This window comes from Echinops telfairi, unplaced genomic scaffold (assembly GCF_000313985.2).
Source record: "Echinops telfairi isolate 266 unplaced genomic scaffold, ASM31398v2 ScPeMD7_8;HRSCAF=38, whole genome shotgun sequence".
Classification (NCBI taxonomy): Eukaryota; Metazoa; Chordata; class Mammalia; order Afrosoricida; family Tenrecidae; genus Echinops; species Echinops telfairi.
Genome location: NW_022103905.1, coordinates 3054670 through 3067190, shown reverse-complemented (window position 1 = coordinate 3067190; position 12521 = coordinate 3054670). Strand labels below are relative to the sequence as shown.

The window sequence follows — 12521 nt, the reverse complement described above, 5'->3', positions numbered from 1 at the left end:
GCGCGTCGCTCCGGGAGTGCGAGGAGCCATAGATGGCGCTGCCGTCCAGCCAGCCGGTCACCTCGTTGGTCTGCGGGGCGGGGGAGGGGCGCGGGTTGGTGCCCACCTGCCCCGGACCCTGCACCCCCCAATCCCGGCCCGCGGCCCGCCTGGCCTCACCAGGTCCCGGGGGTTGCTGGGGCTCTGTCCGGTCTCGGGGTCCCAGCGGCTCCTCTGGAAGGGCAGCACCACGTCCCCGCGGCGGTCGGGGTCGAACACTGGGTCTCCGGGCGGGATGCGGATGTTGAGGAACTCGGCGGGGCAGCCAGGCCGGTCGGTGCTCACCACGTCGGAGAGCAAGTGGTAGCCTACGCACAGAGGGAAGGGAATGTGCTAGGACCAACTATGGGTCACTCCCTCTGAAGTGTCAACAGCTATTCGGGGCAAGCCCCAGCCTTGGCGTCCAGCCCCTACCCTTCCCAGTCCTCTGTCTCTGGCCTGGCTGGTCTGTATGCCCTTGGTCCAAGCCCTTGTCATGTCAGACTGGCCTTCTCCTGGGCAACTGGGAGGTGCCCAAGGAGTGTGCCTAGGTAAGCAGGTGGGCAGCACCGGCACCCGCTCCAGCATGCCCAGAGGCCTGGCAGCCCTACTGGGATGTTGGCCATTGGGAAGTCACTCTGGTCTCCAGCAGGAGCTGGACACTGCTGTTGGGCTAGCCATTGGGCCTCAGCCACTGGGCTACTCTCCGGGCACCCCAGTTGGTCTCCCCTTAACTTCAGACCCCTGCCTTGAGCAGGTCCTGGGAGTCACAGGGCAAAGGAGAACAGGGCCTCAGTGTAAGTCCCTGCCAGATTATGTCCATGCCCCTGCCCTGCTCTGCTGTCCAACTCACCCTGCCCTCCCCTGCCCTGCCCTGCCCTGCCCTGCCCTGCCCTGCTAGGCCAACTCACCCAGCATGCAGTGACAGCTCCACTGCCTCCCCTCACCCCTCATCTTCTGTCCTGTGGGGCAGATTTATGGCTCCCAACTAGACCTCGCTTCCACCTGAACCCCCACCCTCCTGTTTCTCAGGCCCTCCGTCCATCCTCTTTCTCACAACCGACCCTCTTCCTCAGACAAAGAGCTATCCAGTCTAACCCCCTGGCTTCTCTCCCCTGGTGGTTGAGGCCCTCACCAAAAAAGACCCCTAGCACAGTTCGGTTCTGCAGTGAGGCCTGCCCGGCAGGGCCCCTCATGACAGTGTTGCTGATGTCCCGGGGGTTGGGAAGGTGGGGTTCTCCCAAGGGCTGGTAGACGCCATCTGCGTAGCTGGCTGGAACCAGGCGCTGCAGCCTAGAGTCTGGTGGGAAGGACAGTACTAGGGTGAATTTCAGGGGCCTTCCCTGACCTCCTCTCCCCCAGGCTTCTCTCCACACCATAGATCCCAGAGCATGGGAAATGGATGGACCTCTGCCAGTCCTTGCCCCTCAGCAGTGAGTAGCCACCCAGCCTTGGGGCTCTGTCTCTAGGCATGTAGCTCTCACCTTTGCTGCCCCACCTGTGCTCCATTAGGTTGTTGTACCAGCCATCAAATCGCTGCACCTCCCATGAAATGGAATTCTGAGACCCTGTGTGAGAAGGGAGGTGTGGAGACAGCTGGGCCATCAGGGTGTGGAAGGGAAGGTGAGCTGGACATTAGGAGTGGGGGAGTGGGCACCTAGCACAGATGGGATGAGATGGGCGGGGAGGGTGTAGAGGGAGAGAGCCAGGTCAAAGTGAAGGCCAGTCTTTGAGCTGCTCAGGGAGATGTGGCTGGATACCCCAAAGGAGTCAGGTGCTGTGTGCAAACAGCCTATGAAAAGGAGGGGCAGTGGACTGGAGGACAGAGGCGATGGAGAGGATGCTGGAGCTCCCTACTCCCCTCACACCTTAGCTCCCAGGGGACGCTGCAGCACAGAAGCGATTCCCAGCATAAGGCATCATGGGAGGCAGAGCTGGCCATGCCCTAGAGCTGAGAGGGACATGTTACTCTGTGATCCATCCCTGGGCAGGGGCAGCATGGGGAGGGGCCTGGCCCTCTCTGCCCAAGCAGAGCCCAGGGCAAGGGTGTGGGTTCACAGCACTGAAGTTTTGGGGCCTGTTGTTACACTGGTCTTTTTCCCAGTTTCCTGGGTGGGGTCAGGGACTGAGCTGGCCATGCGGGTGATGTCACACCTTCTCTTTTTGGGACATCATAACCTCATAAAAAAAATCCTCCTCTTGACTCTACAGGTCAGCTGTGTTGTTAGTTGAGGCACTCAGGTAAGTGAGGCAGAAGGATGGGTTTAGATCAGGAGTGAGCGGATGGGTGTTTCTGGTCCGTAGCTCCTTTTCTACAGGCCTGAGGCAGAGCATCATCCGTCTCATTGTTTCTCCAATGTCTAGCCAAAGATGAGACTTAGCGCTAACACACACACACACACACACACACACACACACACACACACACTCACCTGAAGGCCAGGGAGGGAAAAGGATTCGGGCTCTGATGTTTGAACAAAGACTCAGCTAAGGATGTAAGACTGGAGCTGGGGCTAGGCAGCCATGTGGCGAAAGAAAGATGAGCCAGTAATAAAACGAAGGGAGAGAATCTCAGGGAGACTGAGTGCCTGTTGGGGATAAGAGGAGCAAGATCTGGGGAGAGAATGAAAACTCAAGACTACTGTGAAGAGCTGGGAAGTGAAAAGCTTTAGGGGGTCATCTCATCACCCTGCTGTCTTTGGTCCAGACTGAGGGGTCCACAGTTTCCTCCGCTTCCTGTTCAGACATCTCCTACCACAGATGAGCAGGGACTTGCTCTTTGTAACCTCAAGACACCTATAGGCCACTTCTCTCCTCAGAGATCCAGAACAGGTAGAGAGACCCCGGATTCTAATGAGACACCATCCAGGGCTAAATAAGCAAGATGTCACTCTTATGGGAGATGCTGTTTTAGATAATCAGTGACTTCCCATGAGTTTTGGGCCCAATCTGACTCCAGGAGTCTGTATTGTCTTGTGTGTCTATTCAATCTTTTCTTATTTGGGGTCAGGGACCCTTAATTTCTTGGGGGAGAGGGTAAATCGAGGAGGTAGAGGTGAGGAAAAAAGTCTCCAAACCACATGGAATGGAATCAGACAGCACTCCTTTTCTTGGGATTTGGGGGAAGTCTTTCTTCCATTATCCATCCATCCAAGCTGGAAATCAACACCTACCTGTGCTGATACTATATGGTTAAGGATTAGGTACAGCCCCTGACTTTAGGGGAGTTCAGGACACCGGGCTCCTGTTTCAGCCACACATCCTCCTCGTCAGTCTGTACTCACCTGCTGGAGTCCACGGCCCAACGAGGAGCACCCACGCCAGAGCCAGCCAGCCAGTCATGACGAAAGGGAGGACCCAAGTATTGAAACACCGCAAAACTGAGACCCTAGAAAAAGACAGAAGATAGAGAAAATAAGCCCCTGTTGTTCAGGAGAAATCAGGACAAGAGCTCTGTATGTCCCTGTGGAGACTGGGCCCAGGCCACAGCAGGGAGCAACGAGTAGGATGCTGTGTAAGTCTGGCTACTTCAGAGAAACAAATCCACAGAAACTCATATATAAGAGAGTTTTTTATATAAAGGTTAAGTGTGCATCAAGAAAATATCCCAACCCAGTGCTGCCCAAGCCCACAAGTCCAACATTAACCCATATGTCCAACACCAATCCACAAAGTCCTCCTCCATCTCATAAAACAGAGGCCATGATGCTGACTGCAGGAGGAAAGCCGAGTCAGTGAATGTGTAAGCATCTCAGCTCTGACAGGGGTCTCCACACTGCTGCTCCAGCACCCAGGGCTGCATCGGGGTAGGTTCATGTGGCTTCTCCTTGGGGATATCTTGCAGGAAGTCAGCCTTGCTAGCTGAAGCAGGGAGCTGCTAAGGCAGCTACACCCTGGTGCGACCACCACAAAGCAAGAGACCTGAGAACTAGAAAGGCGAGGTTCACTGAGCCATTTATCCCTCCTCCCTTCAGTTAACCCCACATGTGCTTATTGGCCAGGTTGGCACAATAAACTAACCAACTCAGATGCCTAGCCTACTCTCTTTCAAGATTATTTCATTCATTTACCAAATCCTTAATGTGTGCCTATATATGATGGAGCAGGCACTGATCCAGGCACCGCATCGGTGATTAAGCAATGAGCAAAAGGACAGAAGTCTCCCCCATGGTAGATATGCCTCCTAAGAGTCATTGGAAAACCTCGCTTTGACTGAGCTTCCTAGAGTGAGCTTCCTGGAGCCGGAAGACTGGGCTGGGACCCAGCACTGTGTCTGGATCTCCGCTTCCTCTTCTGGCAACATGAGCGAAGGTGCCTGCCTGTGCTGTCTACTTCCTAGCTCAAGGGCTGCAATCAGCCTGAGAATGAATTGGAATTCAAAGCAAGAAAGGTGACAGGTGTTAGACCAATGTGATGTAGAGTGGGTGAGCTGGCCCCTGGCCCCTCTGGGTGGACTCAGAATGGAAGTAGTACCAGGGGTTTACGTGTTTGGTGTCATCTCCTGCTCTCCCCTCAGGCCAGCAATCCATCAAGAGTACCAGGGTGCTCAGGCCGGACTCCTGAGCAACACAGGGTGTGGCTGAGCTGGGGTTAGGGAAGACCTCCTGAAAGCAAACTGGAGTTCGGGGAGGAGGATGGGGGGCTCAGGGACAGCCACAACTCCAGCGAAACCACAGGAGTCCTGGGTGAGTTCTCCATCAAAGAGGAGGGAACCCCAGGGGTGACTGCAACCCCTCTCCCCAGCTCCCATCAAACAAATGGAGACACCTCAGCCCTGTCACCACTCAGAGAGCTCAGTATTCTACTCCACTCCAAAGAGCCTGGCGAGGTGGTGGTGGTGGTGTGAGTGTGTGAGTGTGTGTGTGTGTGTCTGCCTGTGAGGGGAACTTTGAAGAGCTAGGCCTTGGAGCACTGGAGCTGCCAGGCTGGAGATGCCCATGTGGCCACAGGGGTCCTTCCTTGCTTGATCCATTGCCATCTTCAGGATCCTGGGTCCCAAACACCCGTGTATCCGTCACCCCTTAAAGGCACGCAGGTTGTGGGACCCTTTCACTAGGTTGTGGGACAACCAAAGGAGGAAGGTGGGTGTGTTTAGAATCTCTCCTTGTGAGTGGGTGGTCCTAGACGATTTACACAGCAGCAGGGGTGTAGGAGCTTCCCAACAGCTTTGAATCCAGGCACAACCCAGGGCCAGGAGTGAGGCCCCAGGCACAGGCAGCACCAGGGAGAGATCCCAGGCTGGCCTGTTCTTGCCTCACCTGGCCGCTTTCCCAGCCCCAAGTCCGAGCGCGGGGACGGTGGGGTGGTGAGTCCAGGACTTACAGATTCCCACGGCGGCCCCGTGGAACCGAACCCTAAAGGCCTAAGGTTGCCTTCCTGGCATGATATGCTGTTTTCAGGAGGAGACCCCTAAAGATTCCCTAAACCCAGGCAAGGTAGGCCACCCGGTAACCCCAGTGTTACCCGAAGAGTCCAGTCTTCCCAAAAGAGCCCACCCATTTGGGCTTTCTGCGGAGACCGGAGGCGCCCCGGAACCAGTATCCCCCCTCCCTGTAAACGTGGCGGAGCTGGGGCTCGCTCCGCCACAGCCCTGCGCTCAGAGAGCCCTCCCCGAGGACCCACCCGGCACAGAAGCCCTCCGGAGTCTGACCTGCGGCCGAGGCGCTCCGGGCTCGGGCGGCGGATGGCCTCTGGGCTCGTGCCGGCTCCGCGCCGAGCTCTCCGCCCCGCTGCCGTGCGGCTCCCTCGCCCACTCTGCGCCCGCTCCGGGCGCGCTCTGGGCGGGCGGGGGTGAGGGCGGGCGGTGGGCCGCTGGGAGGCGGGGCCGACTGGGGTGGGGCACCCGAGGGCAGGCGCGCACCCGACCAGTCGCCGACTTCCGAGGAGCCCGGGCGGGCCAGGTGAGACGGCGCGGGTTCCCGGGCTCGGGTGGGTGGGGAGGGGGGTGCCACCGGCCGAATGCAACCACGTGGGTGGCGGAAAGGACCAGTTGCCTCTACTTGCGTGGGGTGGGAGATGGGGGCGGGGGGTGGCGGGAGAGGGTGCGTGGGGAGTGTCCCCAACTCTCCCACACCGTCGGGTGTCCCGCTCTAGGTCCGAGAGGGCTGCAGACCGGCCGGGCCCGGCGTGAAGGCGAAGCGAGTGTCCCAGAGACCTTCCCAGGGTCCGGATCAAGGCTCTTCCGGGGCTCCCCGTGCGATCCCAGGGTCACCGCCTCACTAGCCGTTGCCGCGCCCGGCTGGAGCCCGCTCTGCCGCGTCAGGTTTGCTGTGGGGTCCCCCGTGGGGGTCCGGGGCCCCAGGGTGGAGATGCAGGGGCCGGAGCGACGGTGGCAGAGGGGCCAGTCTGGGGACAGTGCGATGCGATGCAGATGCTCCCCTGTCGGAGGCCGCGGGTGGAGGGAGATGGGGCGGCCCCGCGGAGCCTCAGGTGCCACCGAGAGGGTTGAGCACAACTTAGGGGGCGGGATGGGATGCTCCCCCCTCCCCCACAGCCTAGTTTGTCGGGTCGCAACTTGGTTCGTGAGTAAGTTAAGCGAGAAGTGGGGGGGGGTTGGGAAGGGTCCCGTGGGCGCCCGCTTTTGTGGCCCAACGTCCCGACCTGGTTCCCTTCCCGCTCCCAATCTCCGGGAGCGCTGCGGGTGAGGTTGGACCAGAAGGAGCGGGGCGAAGGTAAGGAGCGGGATCCCGACGTGGGTGGCCGGGGAAGTGCTTGCGGGGACCGAGCTGTAGAAGCCGATCTGGGGCAGCCTTGAAATGCACTTCCCGCCTCGGCCCCTAGGGGCACCCTCCTGAGTCCACCGAGCTCAGATAAGGTGGTAATTCTCCAAAGAGAGAGTCGGTGAGACACTAAGAGCGAGCAAGAGAAACTCACGAGGCTGTACAATGTCACAGGGTCTGCAGACACAGAAGCGTGTCTCGGCTTAACTAGATCCTTGATAGTTTGGCTTACTGGATTCAGCGCCCCTGAGCTCCTGACCCACTTCAGCTCTTACTGGGAAATCCTGCAAAAGCCCCTTCCCATCCTGTCCGGTTTCCTCTTCCTCGTCCTTTGTTGAAACAACATACACGCACATGCGTGTGCGCACACGTTCCCTGAAGAGGAAAGCCCGGGACAGGTCAGTTACCCTTTACTGGAGTCAGCCCCACGGGAGAAATAAACCCTGACCTTGCAGGAGCTGTGCCTCACAGTCTAGTTCTGGGGAACTCCAGACACTCCCCCCACTTCCCCTCGTAAAGAATGAGCGGTCCTAAGTCTGCGGGTTCTGGCAGATGGAGGAGATAGGCAGGGACAGACTTCTTTTTTCAGATCGTTTTCTTGGCATATGCTTAAACATACAATGTCGTTCGATCGTATTAAGAGTTGTGCAATTAAAAAAAAAAGTTGTGCAATCATCACTACAATCAATTTCATAACGTTCTCTTCTTGTACTCCTAGTTGTTAGCTCCCTGTTTCCCCCAGCCTCCCCTGCGATGCCCCTAGATAATTATTAATCCAGTTACTGTCGCTATAGATTTACCTATCCTGGATATCATATACAGAAAATGATACAAAACACAGATAGGAAGCCTCCCCCCAAAATGACTAGACAAAATAGAAAAACTTCAATTGAATAGAGAGCAGAAAATATAAAAAACTGAAGCAACTTTAAAATGGATCAAAAGGGGGATCAAATGTAATTGTAACCCAATTACATCTGCCATAATTGACTTTACAATCTCTGGGTCTGACAGCAAGGCTATCCACACCCCTGGGCTATGGTCAGAGGGGATTCACCGGAGGCTTCATTCATGTGTGGACCCTACAAGGGGATTTTGAGCTTCCACTGTTATCCATAGCCTTCTGCCTACTGCGTGTTCCCAATTTAAGTTCTGATACCATTCCCTCCTGGAGATTTGGATTTTATTGTTTACAATCCTTGGATCACACAGGCTGGTGTGCTTCTTTCATGTGGACTTAGTTGACACCTCACTTAGATGGCTGTTTGTTTGAAGAGAGAGCTGTAGGGGAGATTTCTGGAGGAAGTTCTGGCCATGCTCTAAGAGAGGTTCTAGAGCACTGCATCAACACATAACTAACATTGAGTGCTGAACACTGGAGTTATGCCATGCTAAGTTTTCCATTTCATGTCCACCCCTTCCATATATTTTATCCTGGGGTAAGTGAAGATGAGGTAACTGCACCTGAGATACAACTGGGCAGAAGAAAAGGTTTCATGCCTCTGTGGAGCACTGGTATCCTGGTGGTTATGCACTGGGCTGCTACTCACAAGGTCAGCAGTTCAAAACCACCAGTTGTTCCGAATTAGAAAGACCACACTTTCTACTCCTATTAAGCTATACAGACTCAGAAAATCATAGGGGCAGTTCTACTCTGTCCGATAAATTGGATGACTGAGTCAGCATTGACTCAATGTCAGTGAGTTTTTTATGCCTGTGTCTGACAATACCTTGTAAATATGTGTGTAGGTATGCAAATGTATATAGCGCGTGCGTGTGTGTGTGTGTGTGTGTGTGTGTGTGTGTGTGTGTGTGATGGTGATCAGTTAGGGAAGAAGATGGCCCAGTGGACATTAACAAGAAATTTTCTTGGCTTAGAAGAAACTTTGCTTTCAGACTCTATTTGTCAAACCAAGAAGGATGGATTGCAGAGGCAAAAAAGAGCGATGCAGGAAAAGCAGGGCTGCTGTGGGGACTTTTCGTTTCAGTGCTGCCTCTTTGTGCAAGAGGTCTGAGAGTTTAATAATGAAGCCAAATTGGGATCTGAGTCTTGAAAAACTAGCCTTAAAGTAGGCAGTGTTGGTAAAGGAAGACCCGGGTCATTAACTTGAACAAGAAAAAAATTAAGAAAGGCAAATTTCATCCACCAACTGTCTTTGTTGTTGCTGTTGTAAAAATCACTCAACTCTCTTTTTGCTTGGTCATCTGCTCATAAACATTGTGGAGAATTAAGAAGAAGTTAACATTGTTCTTCTGCACTTAAGATACAGAAAGCTTTTGTTAGTGTTTCTTTGAAGCACCATGTTAATAGAGGTGAGTCATGCTTGTAAAATATTTTATAACCCTTCCTTTAAGATGAAGGCAGGTATAATGATAATCTGGGACCTTGGCCAAGGTAACTTACATTATGACCATTGGCTTATATTCCCAACATTTGGTTTTTAAATTTTCAGCATGTGGCATTTATTCTTGCCACTAGCAACCTTTCTTTAGCTTCCCATTGTATTCACCAATATGTTTTGCAACCCTTCTCCTTGTGGCCTTGCATCAAAACATAATGGCTTCTGTCTACATTTTGGAAATGAGAAATTCTTGGTTTAATAATCGCCTGCCTTAAACACTGGGCATCGAACAGGTTAAAACAAGTTCAGCCAAGGCCAAGGGAGCAAAATCAAAACAGATCTGAACTTTTAAACTTTGGGTGGAGTGGACCGGAATAGAACACTTACGGTTAGAAGCCCTAGAACGGGGAACTCAGAAGAGGCCGCGGGAGAGGGAGCTTGCTGTGGGAAAGTGGATGATTGCCAGGCAGTACAGTCTCCCACCAGCCGTGGAAATTCACTCAGTGGCAGCAAGTTCCATTTTGAGTTTACAGAGAGTGACCGGTACATTCAAAACATTGAGGTCAGTGGCCACCTGTGAGCAAGGCAACTCTGTTTCCACCTCTGGTCAAGAGAGTTAGTTCCCATGTAACGCACACAAGGAACCAACGGCCTTTGTTTTCTCAGAGGGAGATGGTGTTCCTAGCAGGCCATGACTAAAGCGTAGAGAACTGGTTCAAAGCCCCGTTTAAATAAAACTGTCACAGCTTTCACAAGAGCATTTCATCCATAAGTTCTTCGTTACTCATCTTCAGCTAGGGTTGCAATATCTATTTCCGATTCATTTAAGCATGTTCATTCATGCTTGGGCCTTCACTAGTTAGGGAGACTGATTACTGAGGGAGGTTGTCTGGAAATTGTGTGACCTCAATACAAATGGGTGGAGTTGGTCAAATCCCTTGCAGCCCAGCCCTTAGTAAGGTCTGGTGATCCTAGGAGACTGCAGAATATAGTTATAGGGCAGGGAGGAAGCATAGCTCCCTCTTGTGTGCAAAAGCAGAAGCCACGCAAAGAGAAGGGAAATCATCCATATATTTATTCATTTCTTTGCTCTAGAGCAGCGGTTCTCAACCTCTGGGTGGAGACCCCATTGGGGGGTGAATGACCCTTTCACTGGGGTCACCTAGGACCATCGGAAAACACATAAATAGTTCACAGTGTATAATTACATATTGTTTTGTGATTAATCACTATGCTTTAATTATGCTTAATTATGTTCAATTTGTAACAATGAAATACATCCTGCATATCACATATTTACATTACCATTCATAACAGTAGCAAAATTACAGTTATGAAGTAGCAATGGAAATAATGTTATGGTTGGGGATCGCCACAACATGAGGAACTGTATTAAAGGGTCACGGCATGAGGAAGGTTGAGAACCACCGTTCTAGAGCCAGAGCTTGATAACTCTGTGTTAAGCACAGGGGGCACGGAGGGCAGAGATGGAAAGACAAAGCTTCTCCCCTCAAGGAGCTTAGAGTCTAATTGGGAGACGGATGTTTGAACAAGTACAGCACCATGCCATGGCTGTGGTCACAGAGGTATGTTCAAGATGCAATCAGAAAATTAGAGGTAGGAACATCCAAATTGGCCCGGTGGTGTCAAAGGAAACTTCCTAGAGGAGGTAACACGAGCTGAGACTTGAAGAGTGAAAAGAAGTTTGCCAAAAGGGTGAGAACATTCCAGGCAGAGGAAAGGTATCGAGAAAGGCCTTGGGCCTTGAAAGAGCATGTCAGATTGAGGGAGAGGCAAATAATTCCGTATTTTTAGAGACTTGGGGAGCAAAAAAGGAAGGTGGAGGGTTAAGTGGGACCAGATCATCATGGGCTTTATCGATCGTGAGATTCGATTTTCCCAGAAATCATGACAGCAGGGTAATACAATGATTTTATTTGCTTGTTAGAAACATTACTTTGGCACCAGGCAAGGGATCGTGCAACTCAGTTGAGGCAGAGGGGATGTGTTACTGGTTACCAGACATCTTTAGGAGAAGGGCCGGGGTCTCTGGCTTCTTTGATGCACCAGAGACAAAAAATAACAGCCAGGCTCTGCTCAGTGAAACCAGCTTGAGAGCTGTCCCATTTGAGGCATCGGAGGACTATTCAGGTGGAAAGGTCTCCTGGGGAGTTGCATCCACTGAGGCAATAAGATTCCAGGAATCTTAAGAGTGACGAGGAGAGGAGAAGCAAGGCAAGCATCATCCTGGGGAGCATGTGTATTTACGAGTTTGCTAGGTGCCTTTGAGTCAGTTCTGACTCATGGAGACCCTCAGCACAATACAACAAAACACAGCCTCACAATGGCTCCCATGCTTGAGCCGACCATTGGCGACATTGTATCAATCCGTCTTGTTGAGGGTCTTCCTCCTTTTCACTGTCCCTCTACTTTACCAAGCATGATGTCCTTTTCCAGGGACTAGTCTCTCCTGACAGCATGCCCAAAGTCGGTGAGATGAAGTCTCACCATCTTCTCTTCTAAGGAGCATTCTGGCTGTACTTCTTCCAAGACAGATGTTTGTTCTCTTGGCAGTCCACGGTACTTTCAATATTCTTTGCCAATAACCACAGTGCAAATGCATCGGGTTTTCTTCAGTCTTCCTTATTCAGTGTCCAACATTCACATGCATATGAGGTGACTGACAATACATGGCTTGGGTCAGGTGTACCTTAGTCCTGAGTGTAACAGCCTTGCCTTTCAGCACTTTAAAGAGGTCTTATGCAGATTGACCCAATGCAGTGTATCCTCCTGGCTGCTGCTTTCCTGAGCACTAAATATGGGTTCAAGAAAGATGAAATCCTTGACAACTTTGATCTTTTCCCCATGGTGCACTATTTCATGGGGAGGGGGTGGGAAGAACTAGAAATAAGCCAAGAATCGGTGGCCAGAGACAGGATACCCACAAGGACAAGGAACAGTGGAAACGCTCAGGTTGGGAAGAAGGAGGTCGGTTCATTACTGCTTTTATCTCTTTCTCTAACAGAGGCCCCAGGAGAAGTCTGAGGGGAAATGGAGTGTCAAACCCCAAAGCTGCCCCCTGGATATGCTAAGTGACTTCAAGGGAGAAGGGAGAGATGGAGGAAAGCCACAATGGGTTGGGCGATAAGCCAGTGAAAGCGCCAGTATAGACTATTCTCCCAAACCCTGCCCTGAAAGGAGAGAGTCTGAGGTAGGGCTGGAGCGGGAGGGGACCCGGAAGTCCGCAAGTGTCAAGAGAGGGAATTCAGTAGAGGAGAGTTGAGCATCTATTTGGGAGAAGGAGGCAGAAGAGAGAGGGAGAGAGAGAGGGAGAGAGAAGCTCAACATCTGTGGAGGGTAAAAGAGCCTAGGGATGAGAAATGTGCTGGAGAAGGCAGCGGGCGGGAGGAGGATCCTGAGTCCAAGAGACTGATTTCCAGCG

At 52.6% G+C, this 12521-nt stretch overlaps 1 protein-coding gene across 1 annotated transcript in view; it reads right to left on the bottom strand.

Moving 5' to 3' along the window:
* DUOX1 (dual oxidase 1) overlaps positions 1-3360 on the bottom strand; it is a 28609-nt gene extending 25249 nt beyond the window's left edge. The window contains exons 1-5 of the mRNA XM_030884532.2: positions 3303-3360; positions 1503-1586; positions 1154-1318; positions 160-347; positions 1-70 (exon numbers count right to left, since the gene is read on the bottom strand). The exon at positions 1-70 is cut by the window's left edge and continues 9 nt beyond it. Coding sequence (XP_030740392.1) covers positions 1-70; positions 160-347; positions 1154-1318; positions 1503-1586; positions 3303-3360 — 565 coding nt within the window. The remainder of the gene's footprint in view (positions 71-159; positions 348-1153; positions 1319-1502; positions 1587-3302) is intronic.
* Positions 3361-12521: the final 9161 nt, after the last annotated feature.